General features: G+C 41.4%; 1 protein-coding gene across 2 annotated transcripts in view; it reads right to left on the bottom strand.

Moving 5' to 3' along the window:
• Positions 1-19,705: 19,705 nt before the first annotated feature.
• The window catches only part of GABRG2 (gamma-aminobutyric acid type A receptor subunit gamma2), an 80,422-nt gene continuing 77,580 nt past the window's right edge, over positions 19,706-22,547 (bottom strand). For both annotated transcript variants that reach the window (XM_005018904.6, XM_038186592.2), the window contains one exon: positions 19,706-21,816. In XM_005018904.6, coding sequence (XP_005018961.3) covers positions 21,541-21,816 — 276 coding nt within the window. In that variant the 3' untranslated portion in view covers positions 19,706-21,540. The remainder of the gene's footprint in view (positions 21,817-22,547) is intronic.

Below are 22,547 nucleotides of genomic sequence, written 5' to 3' on the forward strand. Positions count from 1 at the left end.
GGTAGATGTGAGGTTGGCATGCACCATCAGCAGGGCTGTTAGGATAACTTGTGGTAGGAGTACAAACTTGTGGGGTTTCAGCCATTATGGCAGTCTGCTGTTACAGTCCAAACTGTGTGGGAGCTCCTCATAGTTCAGTTGAGGTAAAAGCTATGTGTTGCATTGCATTTAAAATGCTTTCTCTACAAATTTGCTGGTTCAGACATTGGGTATTCTAGCACACATAGGTTCATAAAGTTTTGTTTACCCTTCCTCCCCCTCCCATGAGCTTTATTAAAGCTCTGCGTGAGTCTAATGTACCAAGAAAATGGAAATAAGCTTACACTGCCTAATTGATGTAATTGTGAATAGTTTTAGGACTGGCTTACTGTCTGTCTTCACCCCATGAGTAGTCCCAGGGGAAATCACAAAGGCTACAGTATCTATTAAAAACTGCTTGTTTATTCAGGAGAATATGCAGAAAATATTAAATATTCCTCTGTAAAGGATAACAAGATTTCTCACATTTTTAATTAAACTGAAAACTTGTGTTTGAACAATAGACTAGTTTACTTGCTTGGATGCATGCTCTTTTTAGTTATTTCTACTTATGCAAGAACCCTTTTCACACCTTCTATTTGCTCTCTCTAAGCAGTTTATTTTCAGTTTGATCATCACTGACAGTTTCTTTGCTGTGTTTTCTGTGCACAAAGAGTAAAACATACATTTCATACTCAATGACTTTCATTTTAGATTAGGAAAACTAAAATACAAAGTGAGAACAAATATAAAATCTTTATGAGAGAGAAATGAGCAATCTGTAAGATCTGCAGTTTAAAAACCTCTATAACACCTTTCATCTTTCATCTTCTTACAATGCTGTCACTGGGTGACAGTCAAGTGGAGAGATTTTTCATTTTGTGGCAAAGAAAGGACAGATTTGTGATTAAGGCATAGACTGAGTCTCAAAAGATTCTAGTTCAGTTTACATCTTCTGGTACAAGCTTTGCATATGTGTCAGTTTAGACTTCACCTTGCCTGTATCTTTTTTCTCTTTTCCTCTCCTCTGTAATATGCGGATCATAGCGTTTCTCAGTCGTCTTAGATGTTGTAATCTAAAAAATGCTCAGTTGCAATGGGACTTTGGGAACTTTGCTATGATCTGAAATTTAGGCCTGATAAGTGTTACACAATAACTTCAGTCAGGGATGCAGTTGTGCCTGGGCCTACTCCCTTTGGGATAGGTGGCTAAGATCATACTCAGTGTATGTTTCTATACTCTCATCTGAACTGTGGCTAAAGTTGGAAAACAAAGCATTTTTTTGAGACAAATTAAATGTGCCAAATATTTCTATTAGCAATATGAAATCTGCACAGCACAAAGAAAATGTTAAGCAAGTTTCAGTGATGTGAGAAGGATGAGGGTATGTTTATATTTGAGTGTGTTGTTATCTCTGATCTGTAAGCATAAAGGAATATTCATCTCTTTGGTGCTGCACAGACAGCACTGGGTATTTCCAGTCCAATGTCAGCAACGTTTGAAATGCAGGTCAACACTGTGAAACACTCTCATTGGAAGCTCGTGTTGTCTTACATAAAGACAACTTATTTTGATGCTGTTCACATTTAGTTGATGTTGTTTTATATCTTATCTGAATTTTACATTGTTAAACTCACAATGAAACCATGTTTCTTTTCAGTTAGGAGTAACATGCCTTTTTAAATTTTAACATTTTTTTGTTTGTTTATTATTTGTATGTTGGAAGTATACAAATAACAAAAAATTGTACACCAGGAAACAACGCAAGCACTCTCATTCAGCCTTTTAGACTTATAATATCAGTGAAGTGAAGATTTCTGTGCTAGTAAAAGAGTGAATTAATGATGGTTCTACAAAGAAAACTTTTTTTTTCCAAATGATGGAACTAGGAAGACTTTTTTTTTTTTTCCACATTAAGTAGAAATGGCTCGTTGAAAGCCTTCTGATATTACCTGCTGACAGTTTTAATATCTGTAGGAAAGGAGAGCTGTCTCAAGATGACTTTTTGCTTCACCCAGACTCTGCAAAATAGGCTCAAGAGAAAAGGAATTCACCAAGTGAATGGAGAAAAGGATTAAAAAAAGACTTGAACAAATGCCCATTGCATTTACCACTGGCCCCATGAGTAGTACCACCAGACATTATCTTGATAGGGAGAATTGCTTGGCGGGGTGAACCAATATACCTGCTTTTTACTTGCAGATCATGAAGTCTGTACAGTAAGAAAGCTCTGCACAGTTGTCCAAAAGTGCTGCAATTGCTGTCTGCTTGATTCTTTTGTCATTCTGTCCTAGAAGGTATAGGAAATAAATCATTCTCCTACATTTTCAGGTGGGCTCCCTTTCACTGCTTTCTTCTCCTGTGAAAAATAGCTTTCAGAAATACATTTTCTGTTCATCATTGACTCCAAATGGGCATCTCAGTCTTAAAATGAGCCAGCCCAGGGGATGAGTAAAAACTTGCAGATCATCTATAAAGTATGCATCTCTGGTTTGTGGAGTAGAAAAAAGAATTTATCTGAAGAAAGCCTGTACAATGTAAATCAAGACACAATTTGTATTGCTAGCTGAGTGTGATTGCTTGAAGGAGGATTCATGTCTTAGCTATTGTTTCTTGAAACAGAAAATCTCGTTTTAGATTGAAAATAGAAGGAATAGTGTAGTCTGCATTTATAAATTACCTCCTAATCTGAAAAAATAAAAAAAAATAACAGACAAAATTAAGGCTGCTTCTCCAAATGATGGCATTTTCTATGTTTCTCTCCTTAATGGTGTTAGGCAGTTTGCTAGACAGTTTGAAAATGCAAAAGAATGCTTCACCTGCTCTCAGAACATAACCAGGCAGCATGATATCTCACAAAGAATGTTTAGATAATGTTTAAGAATCTCATAAAACAGATTAATTTATTGTTTACAATATTTGCTACAAAATATTTAGTACAATAAAACTGAAGGTATCTTAATAAGGTCATATACCCAAATGGATTTTTTTGTTTTAAGTGGTAAAATAAACATATTGTTGCCTTTTAAAGCTTATTATTTAACTTTATATAAAAAAGTATGGCAAAAAGAAGATTGTATCGCTGAACTGATAATTGTCTAAATTCTGCATGTACCTGTCCAACAATCTGGGAAGAGGGAAAAATACTTATTAGTTTATAAGCAAGGATCTCATCGATATAAGATAGTTTATGAGCAAGGAGCTCATTGATAAGATCAAAAGGAAGAGGAAGGTTTATGAAATGTGGAAAAAGGGCCTGTCCTTGTGGGAAGAGTATAAAGGTGTTGTCAGGGCCTGCAGGGACATGACAAGGAAGGCCCACCTGGAGATGAGGCTTGCAAAAGAGATAAAAGATAATACAATTTTATTTTTTTTTTTAAGTAAGCAGTAAAAGGAAGACTAGGGATAATGGAGGTCCCTTGCTGAATGAGGGGAGTATCCGGGTAATGGGAGACACTGAGAAGACGGAGATACTGAATGCTTTCTTTGCTTCAGTCTTTGCTTCAAGGACTCCCCCTGGGACTCCTCAACCCTGGAGGGAGGAGAAAGAGTCTGGAAAGTGGAGATCTCCCCCCTTGTTGACAAGGGAGTGGTTCGGGAGCATCTGTGTGGGCTCAACACACAAAAATCCATGGGTCCTGATGGGATGCATCCACGTGTGCTAAGGGAGTTGGCCGAGGTGATTGCCAAACTGTTCTCTATCGTCTTTGAAAGGTCCTGGAGAACAGGAGAGGTGCCTGAAGACTGGAGGATAGCCAATGTCACTCCAGTCTTCAAGAAGGGCAAGGAGGAGGATCCAGGAAACTACAGACCAGTCAGTCTCACCTCTGGCCCTGGAAAGGTGTTGGAACAGCTTGTTCTGGATGCCATCTCCAATTGGAAGAGAAGGAGGTTATGAGGAGTAGTCAGCATGGATTCACCAAGGGGAAGTCATGCTCAACCAACCTTGTTGCCTTCTATGATGGCATCACCAGCTGGGTAGATGAGGGAAGAGCAGTGGATGTCATCTACCTTGACTTTAGCAAGGCTTTCCATACTGTCTCTCATGACATCCTGCTAGCAAAGCTGAGAAAGTGTGGGATAGAGACAGTAAGGTGGGCTGAGAACTGGCTGACTGGCCGAGCTCAGAGGGTGGTGATCGGCAGTACAGAGTCTAGCTAGAGACCTGTGACTAGCGGTGCTCCCCAGGGGTCGGTGCTGGGTCCAGTCATGTTCAACATCTTCATCAATGACCTTGATGAGGGAATAGTGTCTGCCCTCAGCAAGTACGCTGACAACACAAAGCTGGGAGGAGTGGCTGACATGCCAGAAGGCTGTGCTGCCATTCAGTGAGACCTGGACAGGCTGGAGAGAGGGGCAGGAAGTGGATGACCTGATCCGCATGGTGGCGGAGCTCAAGGAGGAGGTGGAGAGGCTGAGGGCCATCAGGGAATGTGAGCGGGAGATAGACTTCTGGAGCAACTCCCTGCAGGGCCTCAAGGAGAGGTACCGGGGTGAGACACCCCAAACGGGGGTGGACCCCCTGCCCTGTCGCCGTCGGACAGAGGGAGGGGATCTGGGAGTTGAGGAGGAGTGGAGACAGGTCCCTGCGCGACATGGCAGGCGATGCCCTCCCCTTCCGGCCCCACCTTCCCAGGTGCCCTTACAAAACAGGTTTGAGGCCCTGGAGATTGAGAGACCAGCAACTGAGGAAGAGATAGAAAGTGTTCCCAGGAGGATGCCTAGGGCGAGGAGGTCGACTCCACGCATCAGGACTGCCTCCACCAAGAAAGAAAGAAGGGTGATTGTCGTGGGAGACTCTATCCTTAGGGGGACAGAGGGCCCTATTTGTCGGCCTGACCCTACCCGTAGGGAAGTCTGCTGCCTCCCTGGGGCCAGGGTCAGGGATGTTGCCAGGAAGCTCCCCAACCTGGTACGCCCCTCTGATTATTATCCTCTCCTGATAGTCCAGGCGGGCAGTGATGACATTGATGACAGAAGCCTGAAGGCTATCAAAAGAGACTTTAGGGGGCTGGGACGGTTAGTGGACGGAGCAGGAGTGCAGGTAGTATTTTCGTCCATCCCTACGTTGACAGGGAGGGGTACGGAGAGGACAAGGAAAGCCCACCTGTTAAACACGTGGCTCCGGGGCTGGTGCCTACGCAGAAATCTTGGGTTTTTCGACCATGGGGCAGTTTACTCAGCACCTGGTCTGATGGCCGTAGACGGGTCCCTATCCTTTAGGGGAAAAAGGATCCTGGGCCAGGAGCTGGCGGGGCTCATTGATAGGGCTTTAAACTAGGTAAGAAGGGGGATGGGGCTGAAGCAAGGACTGGTGGGGCTGTGCCAGGGGGAGCAATGGCAAGGCCGGAGGATAAGGTAAAGGCCCAGCTGAAGTGCATCTACACCAATGCACGCAGCATGGGTAACAAACAGGAGGAGCTGGAAGCCATCGTGCAGCGGGCAGGCTACGACTTGGTTGCCATCACGGAAACGTGGTGGGACCAGTCTCATGACTGGAGTGCTGCGATGCCTGGCTATAGGCTCTTCAGAAGGGACAGGCAGCACAGAAGGGGTGGCGGTGTGGCTCTCTATATTAGAGAGTCTTTCGATGTTGTAGAACTCGAGGCTAGGAATGACAAGATCGAGTCCCTTTGGGTTAGGATCGGCAGGGACAACAAGGCTAGTGTCCTGGTCGGGGTCTGCTATAGACCGCCGAACCAGGATGAGGAGACGGATGAGGAGTTCTACAGGCAGCTGACAGAAGTTGCGAAATCGTCGGCGCTTGTACTCGTGGGGGACTTCAACTTCCCTGACATATCCTGGAAGCACAACACAGCCCAGAGGAAGCAGTCTAGGAGGTTTCTGGAGAAAGTGGAAGATAGCTTCCTGATGCAGCTGATTAGTGAACCTACCAGGGGTGGTGCCCTGCTAGACCTTCTCTTCACAAACAGAGAAGGACTGGTGGAGGATGTGATTGTCGGGAACAGTCTTGGGCAGAGTGACCACGAAATGGTGGAGTTCACTATTCTTGGCGGGGCCAGGAAGGGAACCAGTAAAACCACTGTATTGGACTTTCGGAGGGCTGACTTTGAGCTGCTCAGGACACTAGTTGGTGGAGTCCCATGGGAGGCGGTTCTGAAGGGCAGAGGGGTCCAGAAAGGCTGGGCGCTCTTTAAGAGGCAAATCCTAATGGCGCAGGAGTGGTCTATTCCCATGCGCCCAAAGATGAGCCAGCGGGGAAGAAGACCAGCCTGGCTCAACAGAGAATTGTGGCTTGAGCTTAGGAGAAAAAAGAGGGTTTATACTCTTTGCAAAATTGGGCAGGCCACTAAGGAGGACTATAAGGATGTAGCGAGGCTGTGCAGGGACAAGATTAGGAAGGCCAAAGCTCATCTGGAGCTCAATCTGGCTACTGCTGTTAAAGATAACAAAAAACGCTTTTATAAATACATCAACACAAAAAGGAGGACTAGGGAGAATCTCCATCCTTTACTGGATGCAGGGGGAAACTTAGTTACAAGAGATGAGGAAAAGGCGGAGGTGCTTAGTGCCTTCTTTGCCTCAGTCTTTAGCGGCAAAACCGGTTGCTCTCTGGATACCCAGTACCCAGAACTGGTGGAAGGGGACGGGGAGCAGGATGTGGCCCTCACCATCCACGAAGAACTGGTTGGTGACCTGCTACGGCACTTGGATGTCCACAAATCGATGGGGCCGGATGGGATCCACCCAAGGGTACTGAGAGAACTGGCAGAGGAGCTGGCCAAGCCTCTATCCATCATTTATCAGCAGTCCTGGCTATCAGGGGGAGGTCCCAGCTGACTGGCGACTAGCAAATGTGACGCCCATCTACAAGAAGGGCCGGAGGGCAGACCCGGGGAACTACAGGCCTGTCAGTTTGACCTCAGTACCAGGGAAGCTCATGGAGCAGATCCTCTTGGGAGTCATCATGCGGCACTTGAAGGGCAAGCAGGTGATCAGGCCCAGCCAGCATGGGTTTATGGAAGGCAGGTCCTGCTTGACGAACCTGATCTCCTTCTACGACAAAGTGACGCGCTGGGTGGATGAGGGAAAGGCTGTGGATGTGGTCTACCTTGACTTCAGCAAGGCTTTTGACACCGTCTCCCACAGCATTCTCCTCAAGAAACTGGCTGCTCTTGGCTTGGACTGGCGCACGCTTCGTTGGGTTAGAAACTGGCTGGATAGCCGGGCCCAAAGAGTTGTGGTGAATGGAGTCAAGTCCAGTTGGAGGCCAGTCACTAGTGGCGTCCCCCAGGACTCGGAACTGGGGCCGGTCCTCTTTAGTATCTTCATTGATGATCTGGATGACGGCACTGAGTGCACCCTCAGTAAGTTTGCAGATGACACCAAGCTAGGTGCGTGTGTCGATCTGCTCGAGGGTAGGAAGGCTCTGCAGGAGGATCTGGATAGGCTGCACCGATGGGCTGAGGTCAACTGTATGAAATTCAACAAGGCCAAGTGCCGGGTCCTGCACCTGGGGCGCAATAACCCCAAGCAGAACTACAGGCTGGGAGAGGAATGGTTGGAGAGCTGCCAGGCAGAGAAGGACCTGGGAGTGATGGTGGATAGTCGGCTGAATATGAGCCAGCAGTGTGCTCAGGTGGCCAAGAAGGCCAACGGCATCCTGGCTTGTATCAGAAACAGTGTGACCAGCAGGGCTAGGGAGGTGATCGTCCCCCTGTACTCGGCTCTGGTGAGGCCGCACCTCGAGTACTGTGTTCAGTTTTGGGCCCCTCACTACAACAAGGACATTGAGGTGCTTGAGCGGGTCCAAAGAAGGGCGACGAAGCTGGTGAGGGGCCTGGAGAGCAAGTCCTATGAGGAGCGGCTGAAGGAGCTGGGCTTGTTCAGCCTAGAGAAGAGGAGGCTCAGGGGTGACCTTATTGCTCTGTATAAGTACATTAAAGGAGGCTGTAGCGAGGTGGGGGTTGGCCTGTTCTCCCATGTGCCTGGTGACAGGACGAGGGGGAATGGGCTAAAGTTACGCCAGGGGAGTTTTAGGTTAGATGTTAGGAAGAATTTCTTTACTGAAAGGGTTGTTAGGCACTGGAACGGGCTGCCCAGGGAGGTGGTGGAGTCACCATCCCTGGAAGTCTTCAAAAGACGTTTAGATGTAGAGCTTAGGGATATGGTTTAGTGGGTACTGTTAGTGTTAGGTTAGAAGTTGGACTCGATGATCTTGAGGTCTCTTCCAACCTAGAAATTCTGTGAAATTCTGTGATTCTGTGAAACCAAATGAGGTTTAACAAGAGCAAGTGTAGAGTCCTGCACCTGGGAAGGAACAACCACATGTATCAGTACAGGCGGGGGGACGACCTGCTGGAGAGGAGCTCTGAGGAGAAGGAGCTGGGGGTCCTGGTGGACGACAGCTTGACCATGAGCCAGCAGTGTGCCCTGGTGGCCAAGAGGGCCAATGGGATCCTGGCATGCATTAAAAGGATCCTGGCCAGCAGGTCAAGGGAGGTGATCCTTCCTCTCTAATCTGCCCTGGTCAGGCCTCACCTGGAGTACTGTGTCCAGTTCTGGGCTCCCCGGTGCAAAAAAGACAGGGATCTCCTGGAAAGAGTCCATTGGAAGGCCACAAAGATGATACGGGGCCTAGAGCATCTTCCGTATGAGGAAAGGCTGAGAGACCAGGCTATTCAGCCTGGAGAAAAGAAGACTGAGAGGGGATCTCATCAATGTGTACAAATACCCAAGGTGCAGGAGAAGGATTTGGCCAACCTCTTCTCAGTGGTTTGCAGGGACAGGACAAGGGGTAATGGCCACAAGATAGAGCACAGGAAGTTCCGCACCAACGTGCAAAAGAACTTCTTCATGATGAGGGTGATGGAGCACTGGAACAGGTTGCCCAGGGAGGCTGTGGAGTCTTCTTCTCTGGAGATATTCAAGGCCTGTCTGGACGCCTACTTGGGCAGGCTGCTCTGAGGAACCTGCTTTGGCAGGGGGGTTGGACCCGATGATCTTTCGAGGTCCCTTCCAACCCCTTCAATTCTGTGATTCTATGATTATAAAAAATACCTTGTAATTCTCTCTTGCATATCCCTTTTTATGCTAAGCTCTGCTTCCAACTACATACCTCCGTGAATTTTGGGATAGTCAATAAGATCCTTGACAAAATTCAGCAAGTCAAATCACAAAAGATGTTCCCATAGCTCTAGGCTAAGACTGGTCACAATATTCTCTTGTGTACTTGTGTGCTAGACCTCAGTGGGGATTTCTCTGGTACACCCAAGATGGGCATGTAGGATATAGAGATAATTACAAAATGTTACTAGGTACTTTATTAAAGAACATTTCTTTTTCTGTTTTCCAATGTACAAGAAGTAAATATTCTTACTGTGTTAATGTTGTCTTGATAATGAATAACTTATATTTTTTATGTTTTGTAGAGATTATTTTTTTTTCATAAAAATTAGTTGTTATAAACACATGTATACTTTTCTACACACCTGCCTGAAAGCTTCTGTTGAGATCTCCAGCATCCAAAATGTGTTAGAGCCATCCTGCTATTCATGGAAGGAGCTGGGAAGAGGTAGTAGATCTGTTACACGAGAAAGGACATGCCATAGCAGTGTAGAGTAGTAACCATGCTAAACAGTCTGCCCCTCAGAGTTTGACAGCTTCAGTGTTTTCTCTATAAGATTTCAAGAGGAAATGTGAAAATATGGATTCTGAAGTCCAGATAGATGACTAAGTCCTATGTTTTAAAGCATTCTGAGTTACCTGGTGTTTTCTCTTCATATGTTCTTTAAACATACTTTAATTAACAGATAAAATTAGATTCATTAAAAAAAAATAGATTCATTAGATTCGTTAAAAAAAAAAAAAGATATTTAAGGGAAGCTTCAGAAAGAGGATTGATAATCGTTTCTGAACAAGATAAAACTAAATTATAGATAGAGCAAAACACAGGTGCTTTGCTCTAAAACATTCAGGATGGGGATATATTTATCGATTATTTTAAGTGTTGGGCAACACTCCAATGTTTCAGATTTTTGAATAGCAATGTATTTCAAATTAAGGGAAAAGAAGAATGTAAACTTCGAAGGGTGCTAAATCTTAAAAAAAAAAAAAAGTATCTAATGAGTTTTTAAACTTCTGGTTTGCATTACTTTGCTGTATTTTCAGATATATACTTCCTTTGTCTGGTTTCTTTTTATTTTCATTTCCTATTTAATTATTTTCATTCTTAACAGTAATAAATAGAGGAATTTATTTTAATTTTTAAACGCATATTATTCCTTCAAACTGATAGTAATTATTGAACATCTTTAAAGACTGGTTGTTGAGACTGTTAAGAATAAAATGCATTCTTCTACTATAATTTGTATGGTTTTTTTTTATTAGTATTTTGAATGATATTTTGCCTGTTACCTATGAATTAAACAGAATTAAATAAATTAATAAGACTTTTGTTACTAAAATTGAAAACTGGTACTCTCCCTTTCTGTTTAAAAATGTTCATTGTACTGATGTTCCAGGTAATATCAGAATGTCAATCCACTTACTGGAACTGTGACAAGTTATTTAGGCAGGATAAGATTATTTAATTGTACAATACTTGAGCTGACTTAGGAACTAGCGTACTTCTCATAGGATTGGTCATAATGCTCTTAGTGTACTGAGATTTCTTTCCTAAATTACTAATTTCTTAATCTGCTGAAATTTTAATGAGGACAAATAACAGGAATTAGGCTTCCAATGCATTTTTCTTTCCTTACCTGGAAATGTTAATTGAGAGTTATTTTTATTTCATTTCATTTCATTTCATTTCATTTCATTGTTCTTTTTTTTTTTTTTTTTGCATATTTACAAGTGTGCCCAAATAGCACTTCTCAGTTCTGTAGCTTTTTTTTTTTTTTTTTTTTCTCCTAAAAATGGGGTGAAATAAGGGCCTTTATTGAAAAGGAGAATCTTCTTGCACTGTACTCTTCCTTCGCAGCACATATGAAAGGAGAAATCCTCCATGAGTTCAAGTCTACAGAGAGCTAGCACTTCCTGTGCCAAGGGGCCAGGCAGTGTGAGAGGGAAGATGGAAGGGGCAATAACATAATACTTAGTGTTTATTTGGCAAAATTCTCAAAAGAGTTTTTACAGTTATCTCAAATGTGCATGTGTTGTGAACTTCCACCTATTTACATAATCAACACCCATGTGTCTGCATTAATTGCTCATCTCTACAGAAGCATTATTGTTGCTTCTCCTTGTACAGATAGGAAAAACAAATTCTAGAGGGTAAATTATATGCTTGCACAATTAACTTGTTTCCAGCTTAACCCCTAGGAAATTTTACCATAACATATATCTTATTTCAGGCTTGGGATGAACTTCTGGACTTCTCAGAGAGGTCAGTGTTTTGTCCTTAAATTCCCTATAAAGGACAGAATCACAGACACACAAGTGTATTAACTGATTCTCAAATTCCAGAGCTCTGGAGCAGACCTATCCTGTTAATTATTGCTGGATGGGCTTCCTGTATTTCTGTTTACTTCAAAAGAGCTCTAAAATATGCAGTTACAGAAATATGCTTCCAGAAAGCTGCAGGATATTTAATGAGATTCTGAAATCTAAATTCCTTCATGTGTAGGGAAGAAGGCGCTGTGAAAGATTTTGGAAGGAAGTTGTTTTTGATTAAAACAGTCTCCTAAACTGGGAGTTCTACACTGCTATTTGGGGCTTCAATTTGTTTCTTTGCACGCAAATGGTAGGATATGAGGTCAGCCAGAGCTGGAAGGAGGGATTACCCTACCTTTTCTTGAAAGTGAATGCTCTAAAGGACAGAAATCCCTAAAATGTTAATTTAATAAAAAAAAAAACAGACTAATATACTCGAACAAGATGACTCTTCAAATAGTCAAAGTTCTGGTTTAACTTCTTATTGCATATTAGGAGTTTTCAAGGTGGTTTCTTTCACACATTTTTACTTTCTACTCTAGAGATTTTGGATGGATCTGTAATTTGAGCTAATGCATTTTGCAATGTACCATTCTTACAGGGAAGCTGTCTGTCTATCCAAATGTTCTGTGTGACCTAGAGGAAAAACAGTCACTAATGCTCACTCAACTTCATAGCAAATTTTTACTTAGGATATCAGTACAGCAAATTTGGAAGTAACTTATTCTAACAAATCAAAACTAGAGCCATACTCGATATTCTGTGTATTTATTTACTATTTTTTTTTTTAATACAGATGATTTTTTGCTGTAGTATTTTCATAAAATAATTTATAGAAATAATGGGGGAGAAACACTTTAATAGCTCATTGGCCATTTCTTAAGGTGCTTTTTCAGTGTCATTCTGTTGAGTGCTTTTGTTCTGTAATGCTACTATTTCTTCCATATCCCAAGTGTTTAATCTGAACAACAAATATTTTGTCAATTCAGACATTATAAATTCAGGATTTAGTGAACTAACTTCTCTCAGTTGTCAAGGTCTTCTATCAAGGGGAGCTCACACTTAGGCAGTATCTGTGATTTCTTGACATTGAGAGTCCCCTGAGAGCCATGCAGAGTATGCTCAGCAAGTGTATATCATTCCAAAAGAGTTGCTGAAGACTCCTGAGAAGCCACCAAAGCTATTGGATACAGGGAAGGCAGCCAGAAAACGCTCCTGAATTGTTACTCAGGTTTTGGAGGAGTTCATGAAAGTTGTGGCTGCATAACTATTTAATAATAATTATAATTGCTTACAATTGCATAATAATTATTTTTGTTTGACAGAAATATTTGAGGAGCTAGGGCATCTGTAGAAGGCACCTTTGTGTACTTGACACCAGCAGGACTGCTGCTATACATGAAGGGTACAGCTGTGGGGAGACTTAGGCTACAACTACATGTCACCAAGGTTTGCAGGCTGTGCAAAGAAGGGTGCTCTCCAGGGTACTAAAATTCAGCGTTGACAGACTGGGTCTTATTGAGAGCTGGCATTGATTTGGCAAAACCAGGTGAAGTAAAGGCAAGCTTGAACTCAGCAGTTTGTCTGTCTTACCTCTTACTAGCTTCCTAGTTTTCAGTCCATTAGCTATACAGGTTCACTTGAAGTTTCTTCAAAATTTTTCAATTTACAGTAATTTTTCAGAATTGATCCAGAATCACAGAAATCTGGGTGAAGCTGTGAGTACAGTGATTTGTGGGACAGAAGCATTATGCACACAAGAAAGAGGAAGTGCTGCTAGACAAAGCAGGAAAGTTATCAAATTCATGTGGAAATTCAGAGAGTACAAAGGAATTGGAAAGAGCAAAAGGAAAATTCCTTTTTCTGTAAGAGATCTCACTGTAGCAGCATGTTAGGAAGCCCTGATATAAGTACAACAACTATCTCAGAAGCAGAATAACATATGAATCTGAATAGATGTGAAATTATAGAAGGGGAAATGCTATCTGTAATTGATGAAATTGTTGTTCTAGTCTTTTGCTCCTAGTTTGAAGGGAAACACTGAATTAAATTTTTAGAATCTATGAATGTGCATTGTCTTTTAAATACAAGCACACATATTTATTTAGCAAAAACATGAGATTTTTTTTTTTCTTTAATCCAACAGTCTTCAGATAGGCTACATTCCCTTTAGCATGTCTATTTAACTTTCAAACAATTTGTAACACAAGCTACAATTTTTATAGATATCATATAAAAATATTAACTGGAAAGGTGTCTCTGTGCTTGTGTCTCACTTTAGGAATTAAATGAGAAGTTTTTGTATGTGTGTGTTTTGGGTAAATTAAAGTTAAGCTTCTCAAAGCAAAATGATTGAACCCGTAGCTAGGCTTATAGCACATCAGAAAATTCTAAAGAAAAATAGTGATGTCAAAAAAAAGAAAACTTCTATCTCATCAGATAGAGATTTCAATACGCTAGTATCACAAAGCATGTGTCTGGGAAGATCACTATATCTAATGATTTTCATAATGTTTGAATTAAAGTTATATTAATGCTTCTTCATTTCTTATTTCCCCTTTTCTCATTTTGATGAAGGATATGAATTTTATGTAAGTTGAAATAAGAAAATCTTATCCATCTTATCATACCGTCCTTTTTATTTTTCCTATGACAGAAGTAAACTTTTTTAATATCTGTTTTTTCTGAACTAATTTACCATTATGAAATGAATTGTTCAAGGGGGTTTGCTGGTGTGTAAGCAAAGCTTTTAGTTCATGTCTGTTATTCAACATCTTTTAAAGGTCATGAACATTCTTTTACATATTCAACAGATATACTTTCCATTGTAAATCTTGAATTTAAAAGAAAAACATGCTAATGTGGAAGTAGCAAGTACAAATCTTCTAAAAAAGGAAGAAAGGCACATTGGCTTTTAATTTTTATAAATGAAACGATATATCTCTCATGGATATAATAAGCTGATTTACCTGTGAAGTTTTTCATAAGATTTAATTGAGTTCTGTTTACATAGCAATTGAATTTTTTTTATGAAAGACAACACTTGCATTTAAAAATGCCACTTTTTCCCCTGGTTTTTAATTACGTTTCATCTAGACGGTTCCTTTATTTTTACATTTTCTTCCACGTATTCCTTAGTTTATAACAGGCTTTCTTCTTCCAGCTGCAGAAGCCTATGATCAGGCTTCACTCTTTACCTAATTCTTATCTTGGACATCCCTATTCATCTGTAAATAACATTAACCTTCTCTCATAGTATCACCAAATTCTGGTTCTTTATCCATGTAGATGAAACCTGACCCCTAAACATGCTCTAGTTGGTTCAGAGAACTGCAGCCTTCATTATTCTGGCCCTCACAATCACTCTGTCATTCTGTGGGTTGTATTGCCTCCTACCTTCTCTTCTTGGCTTGTTGCTTTGAGCAGCCCCTTTAGTCCGTTGGTGTACCTAATTCAGTAAATTATTTCTGTTGCTTCTCTAATTCAGTCCTCAGCTGCAGGCTTGATAGGGTACATTAGCTCAATATCAACCTTAGCTTTTGTGTCACATCATGCCTTAATTTCATTCCTCAACTACCATCTTCTCCCACAATGACTGCATTAGTTGGTTCTGCCTTTCCTCTGTTGCATGAGAAACACTCCAGCAAACTTGGAATTCTTTGTTTACCCTCTTTCAAATCCCACTTTACAGCTCTTCTTCATGATCCTACAAACCCCAGCTTTTGTGGTAAAACAGTTCTGTTTTTCCTCATTCTTTTAGTGGTTCCATGTAGAGTGATGCCAGCTACTAAAATCTGTGCAGTTAACAGAGATTTCTTGTTCCATTACTTGTGTTATTCATTTGCTGGAGTTTTTTGTAACTATTTTTTCTTTTTTCCTTTTTCTATGTTTTTAGACTGAAGGGCTTTGGGGCATAGTGCAAAGGAGGTCCAAATATTTGTACGTTCCGTGTATGCCAAATATTTGCTGCTATGGATGTGTCATTGTAACTGTTACACACAGAATATTTGACCAGTTCATTCAAGTTACATAGATTTATGTGGCTGTGGAAAAATGTGATAGAAATAAAATACTCATAACATGGGGCAGGCAAGTGGATTGAAAAAGGAAACAAAACCACCTTGTGTGTGTGTTTGTATATCATGAGCTGGGAACAGTGCCTTGAGGAGGCGTTAGCACTTTGTACTGTACAGAATCAAAATTCTTTGATATTGACTAGTTAGAATATCATCTGTCATTTGTGGTTGCCACATTTTGATGACAGAACTGTTGCTGAGTTATGTTCTCTCTGAATATCAGCTTTTTATGTAGAATCATAGAATCATAGAATATCCTGAGTTGGAAGGGACCCTTAAGGATCATCAAGTCCAACTCTTGACACCGCACATGTCTACCCAAAAGTTCAGACCATGTGACTAAGTGCACAGTCCAATCTCTTCTTAAATTCAGACAGGCTCGGTGCAGTGACCACTTCCCTGGGGAGCCTGTTCCAGTGTGCAACCACCCTCTCTGTGAAGAACCCCCTCCTTATGTCAAGCCTAAATTTCCCCTGCCTCAGCTTAACCCCGTTCCCGCGGGTCCCGTCACTGGTGTTAATGGAGAAAAGGTGTCCTGCCTCTGACACCCCCTTACGAGGAAGTTGTAGACTGCGATGAGGTCTCCCCTCAGCCTCCTGTTCTCCAGGCTGAACAGGCCCAGTGCCCTCAGCCGTTCCTCGTACGTCTTCCCCTCCAGGCCTTTCACCATCTTCGTAGCCCTCCTCTGGACACTCTCCAACAGTTTCATGTCCTTTTTACACTGTGGTGCCCAGAACTGCACACAGTACTCGAGGTGGGGCTGCACCAGCACAGAGTAGAGCGGGACAATCACCTCCCTCGACCTACTAGCGATGCCGTGCTTGATGCACCCCAGGACACGGTTGGCCCTCCTGGCTGCCAGGGCACACTGCTGGCTCATATTCAACTTGCTGTCTACCACGACCCCCAGATCCCTCTCTTCTAGGCTGCTCTCCAGCGTCTCATCGCCCAGTCTGTACGTGCAGCCAGGGTTTCCCCGTCCCAGGTGCAGGACCCGGCACTTGCTCTTATTGAACTTCATGCGGTTGGCGATCGCCCAGCTCTCCAACCTATCCAGATCCCTCTGCAAGGCCTTTCCACCCTCATTCGAGTCCACAACTCCTCCAAGTTTGGTGTCATCAGCACACTTGCTCAAAATGCCTTCTATTCCTACATCCAGATCGTTTATAAAAATATTGAAAAGTACCGGCCCTAAAATGGAGCCTTGAGGGACCCCACTGGTGACCGCCCGCCAGCCTGACGCAGCCCCATTCACCATAACCCTTTGGGCCCTGCTTGTTAGCCAATTGCTCACCCATCGTATGATGTTTTTATTTAGCTGTATGGTGGACATTTTGTCCAGTAGGATCCCATGGGAAACCGTGTCAAAAGCCTTGCTGAAGTCCAAAAAAATCACATCAGCTGGTTTCCCTTGGTCCACCATACGGGTGATCTTATCATAAAAGGAAATCAGGTTAGTTAGGCAGGACCTACCCTTCACAAACCCATGCTGGCTGGGACCAATGACTGCTTTGTCCCCCAGGTGCGCCTCAATAAGTTCGAGAACCATCTTCTCCATGATTTTACCAGGCACTGACGTGAGACTGACAGGCCTGTAATTGCTAGGGTCTTCTTTCTGACCCTTCTTGAAAATCGGCACAACATTTGCCAGCTTCCAGTCTACCGGGACCTCTCCAGATTCCCAGGATCGTTGAAAAATAATTGAGAGAGGTTCCGCGATGACGTCCGCCAGCTCTTTCAGCACCCGGGGATGAATCCCATCCGGACCCATGGACTTGTAGGGATCCAGGTGGAGTAGCAAATCCCGCACACGTTCAGGGTCGGTTGAGAGTTTGTCATCCCCACCATCCCGGTCCTCCAGCTCAGGGCACCCTGGGTCCCGAAGCCCATCATCGGCATTGAAAACAGAGGCAAAAAAAGGCGTTAAGCGTCTCTGCTTTGCCTATGTCATTGTCTGTGAGGAGACCTTCCCTATCAAGGAGCGGCCCTATGTATTCTTTAGTTCTCCTTTTTCCATTCACATATCTAAAAAAAACCTTTTTATTTTCTCTCACAGACACAGCGAGCTTCAACTCTAGGTGTGCTTTAGCCACACGAATTTTCTCCCTACAAACACGAACAGCATCCCTGTATTCTTTCCATGTCACCCGGCCCTCCTTCCAGTAGCGAAACACTCTCTGTTTCCGCCTAATCTCCATCAGAATGTTCCTGGTCAGCCACGCCGGCCTCCTGCCCCGCCTGCCTGACTTGCGATATTTAGGAATCGCCTGATCTTGTGCTTCTAGGAGGCATTGCTTAAAGAATGACCAGCACTGGTGGACATTGAGGCCTTCAAGAGCAGCTTCCCAGGGGACCTTGCTGACTAGTTCCCTGAGCAGCCTGAAGTCCGCTTTCCCCATATCTAGGGATGAGGTTTTGGTGGCACTTTTCCTTCTGTCACCGTAAATTTTGAACTCAACCACTTCATGGTCGCTATGACCAAGGCGGCCACCAATCACCACATCTCCCACCAGACCCTCTCTGTTTTCTAGCAACAGGTCTAGGAGGGCACCTTTCCTAGTTGGCTCCGTTAGCACCTGCACCAAGAAGTTATCATCTAGGTGCTTCATGAACCTCCTGGACTTGCTCGTGTCAGCCGTGTGGCACTCCCAGTTAACGTCTGGCAGGTTGAAGTCCCCCATAAGGACAAGGGGAGTTAATCTCAAGGCCAAGAAAACTTAGAAACTTAGGACTATATGTTTTTGAAGATTTATAAAAACTTTCAGGGTGTTCTCTGTTGATTTGTTATGTCATTATGTCATATATGATATAATCACTGGGATATGAATGCCCTGTCTTGGTTGGGACATCTACATACTCTTGGAACACAAATTATTTTGCCATTAGTGTATTCTTGACAAAACTCTTAATGACCATCTGAATATCCACAGACATATCCCAGAGCTGTAGTAGAAGTCTGCAGTGTGATGAACACATTTTAACAATTCTGCTGAGTGAGGACTTTCTTCCCTAGAATGCAGCTGGAATGGGTTAATGTGTATAATATATGAGTGCACATATATATATAAATATGTGTGAATGTCTTTATAGTTCAATTTCTGAGCAGTTTTATCCTGAATAATAACCCTTATGGTATTTTATATAACCCAAATAGTATTTTTTATGTAACCCAAATGGTATTTTTGCTTGCTGTTTAGTTGCTTTGATGGCAGTTTAACTTTACAATACAAGGGTCATCTTTTGGTTCTGTGCTGAATAGCTAATGCAGTCTCTGTTCATAACACAAAACTTTTTGCTCAGAGAACATTGCATTGTGCTTTGGTGTCACATCCTTACTGGTAATTACATGTTTCTCCATGAAATGTCTTTTTGAGTCTCATGTATCTGCCCCAAGAAGAAATTACAAATCACCTAAATCAAAGTGGTAGAAGCCACTGTGTTGGGTCATGAATGAGGAAGGGCTTATGTGCTCTACTTTGTCTAGTGATAGACGGTGATAAACGGTCACTCAAATTCTTAACTACAGGGGTGGCATTACTTTTCTGTAATTTTTAACTCATCTCCTTCCTTTCTGGAAGGAGGAGGCCACATTGATTGCTCTTTCCTCAGTACTACGTGCAATTCTGCCATGCCTCAGGCCTTCTACAGGCACATGTGGTCTGCTGGCTGAACTAGTGTAAAGAATTTTGAGTGACCGAATCCTTAGTTTCACTGGTCTTGACAGAAAAAAAAAAATCTAAAAATGTTAACTGAAATACACTTGACCTCAGCAAATTAAAGGCCTGATTTAGGCTGATACTCATAGTGATCTGTATAAAAGCTATTTGATAACAAGAAAAAGATACAGGTAAAAATTGAATTCTTACATATTTAACATCAGCCACACTCATTAAATGTAAGGAACTAACAGAAAGCTGTTATGTCAATGACCACTGGAAAAAAATAATTATTTGTTGAACAGTCTGGCAGCAGCTGAAATGCACTTCCATGTGAAAGATGATTGAAACTTATTCAGGGAATAAGTGGAGAAGGAAAAAAGTTCTCTTTTTTTTTTTTCTTGGGATGATTCCAACTCTTTTTTTTTAATTTTTTATTTATTTATTTATTTTTTTAAGAATAAGATAATCTTAAAAATGCTTTCAAAGATTTAGTCTCCAACCATGAAAGTTACATGAGTGAGCCATTTGACTACAAAATAAGACAACACGGAGGGTTATGAGGATTATAATCAGTTATATTTAGGCAACTGATGAATCCAGCATCTTCAAAATGTCTACTCCTTCAAGTATGATTTTAACAAACCAACTACAAGAAAACTGTGGAGTTGAGTGCAGCAGTTTTATTGGAAAAAGTCCACAGGTGTGTGCAATTCCTTTATTAAAAGGTTTTCAGATATATTGGACAAGGAGCAATTGATGTTCAGGTTATTCCTTTTTTATACATTTTTATTTCAAAACTATACAAACATTGGAAAACTTCCTTTTTTTTTTTCTTTTTTTTTTTTTTTTTTTTTTCTCCATTTTAGCTATTAGTAATTCTGTAATGATAATTGAATATCTCCCATTTCAATTTGCAAACTCACATTTCTGGAGGTGACATTTTACATCTTTGACAATAATTAAAAAAGAAGTCAGTCATATTTACATGTGCTTAAGGTTGCATAATTGAGCGTCATAGAGGTTCTGAAAACCAGTGGGTAAGTGGGTTTCAAGATTCAGCCAGGTGGGCTGAATTTTTTAAATACACATAAACTGCGTAACTATGATTTAGTAGCCAAGACACTCTTTGTTCTCTTTTATTTTCAAGGCTATCTATAAACTGTGTGCTAGCTATGGTGTTAGGGTTTGTTTAGTAAAGGTACTCACAGAGTGAAAAGCATCACTAGCAACAACTATTGCTGATCAATGACATAAATGGGCAGAGAGTTGTATGCATATACATAATACAAAACCTAGTATTTCAAAATGAACTTGAAGTCCTTATGTAAAAATGTCTACAATAAAAGCTATTTCCTGACTGGATTGAAGAGGGGAAAAAAACAACCTTGTGTGAGGAAAATAGAGTTCAAAGAGTTCAACATGGGAAAAAACAATGGAAACACATGGATTAAATTTAGAAGCTGATCTTGCGATGTATAATTACTGGAAATTCAGTTGAAATATAGAAACATTATAAATGGAAAATGAAGGCTAAAACTGCAGCAGACGTATACTATGAGCTATTATATTGGCCATACAGATTTGTCTACATGTTATTTATTTGAATCCTTAAGGCTTCTCTAATGTTTTACATGAAAGTGCTGTCTGCTTGGGTCTTCCATGCATGAGGGAAAGGGAAAATTTTTCAAGGAAAAATGTTTTTAATCCACATTTAAATTACAATAGCACAGCCAGAGACACAAAATAAAAGACAATACTTTATGGTACCTTTGTTTCATTTATTTTGGCCCCCAGAAGATGCATGCACTAGACTTTATGTACTACAAGGTATTGAAATATTTACAGCATTGTACATGTGCTCTTAAAGGGATGGCAAAGGGAAAGGTCTATTTTTATTTTGGTGGGAGTAGAAGTTACTTTCCTAGCTTAATAATACCTATTCAAAGTGAGAGATGACTCTTCCAAAAAGAAAAGCCCACAGAGAATAAAGCTATAGCATAATTATAGCCAATGTTAACAAACTGTACAGTACTTTACCTGGGAATTCTCTCTGTCACTTCTGTTTGAAATGGCAGTGCCAACTTAAGTGATGTTGCCATGCTCCCCTTGCCCTGTCTGCTCTGTTTCTCTATTCCATCAGGTATAGCTGTATATTACCTATTTATAAGATTTTTATTTCAAATTATTTCAACATGTTGAACGGACATTTAATTCACAACAACCTGATGGTAATTTTTGGACAAATGATATGACTGATATTTACTGGGTAATGGTACTAAAGAATTCAGACCACTATAAAGCGCGTCATAAATACTTCAAGTGGACTTAGGAAACCATCTCTCTAAGAAATTCAGTGAGTAAGGCTCATATCACTGATTTCCTTTTGCATTTAAAGGTAAAGATATGATACCCAATACACCAGGTTAAACAAACAGAAGGCAGTTGGGAAGAAGATGCGGGCATAGGAGTCCATTTTGGCAATGCGGATATGTATTCTTCCGTGCCTCCATGCTCCTGTTCGACAATCCTCAAAGCAGCAAAAAAAACTAGCACAGTCCTTGCCATCAAGACACTCATACCCATATTCTTCATCCCTTTCTTGGAGGTGTGTAGCATTGTTCATTTGAATAGTAGCTGATCGAGGTCGGATGTCAATTGTAGGTGCCTAAGGTGAAGTGGCAAAAAAGAAAAAGATGGCAGGAGGGAGACACTCTGTTATTATCACCAGACCAACAGGGAGACAGACTAATGGGCAACATGTGAATGATGGTTCTGTGTGGGATACATGGCAAATTGCTAAGAAGTTCTAATGGTAATATTACCTTGAACTTGTTAAAATCAGTTGTGTCATACATTTTAATTTTACAGGAAAGCAGCACAAATCAATATCAAGTTAACAGTTGTGGACGATTAACTTTAATGCCGAAGTACACAATAGAGGTTGAAGTAAACATTCAGGAACGTAATTGATGGTATTTTGAATGGATTTTGTTTTAGACTTTACATAGTTGCTTGGTACATGAAGGCAATTTGGGTGTTGCATGTGGACAGCACTGAAATAATCAATTGGAAATGCAGGATTATTTTTAATATAGGGCTGGTTCATGTTTAGACATGGGCAAATATATATATGGAAAAAAAAGGCAAAAAGTGAGTCTTTTGAATAAGGTTAGGAGAATCTTGAAAAGACTCTACAACAGTTTGAATACATGCAGTTCACCATCTACTAATGTTCACCAACTAGAAGATTCAGTGTGTTCCAGATATTATGTGGTAAGTATACATATACATATATTTGGAATGAATTGAGCAAATTAAACATTTAAAGTATGATTAAGCAGTTGGTGAACATTAGTATGAAAAGTCTTATAATTTCTTGGTGATAGATACTAGGGT

The sequence above is a fragment of the Anas platyrhynchos genome, chromosome 14 (assembly GCF_047663525.1).
Source record: "Anas platyrhynchos isolate ZD024472 breed Pekin duck chromosome 14, IASCAAS_PekinDuck_T2T, whole genome shotgun sequence".
Lineage (NCBI taxonomy): Eukaryota > Metazoa > Chordata > Aves > Anseriformes > Anatidae > Anas > Anas platyrhynchos.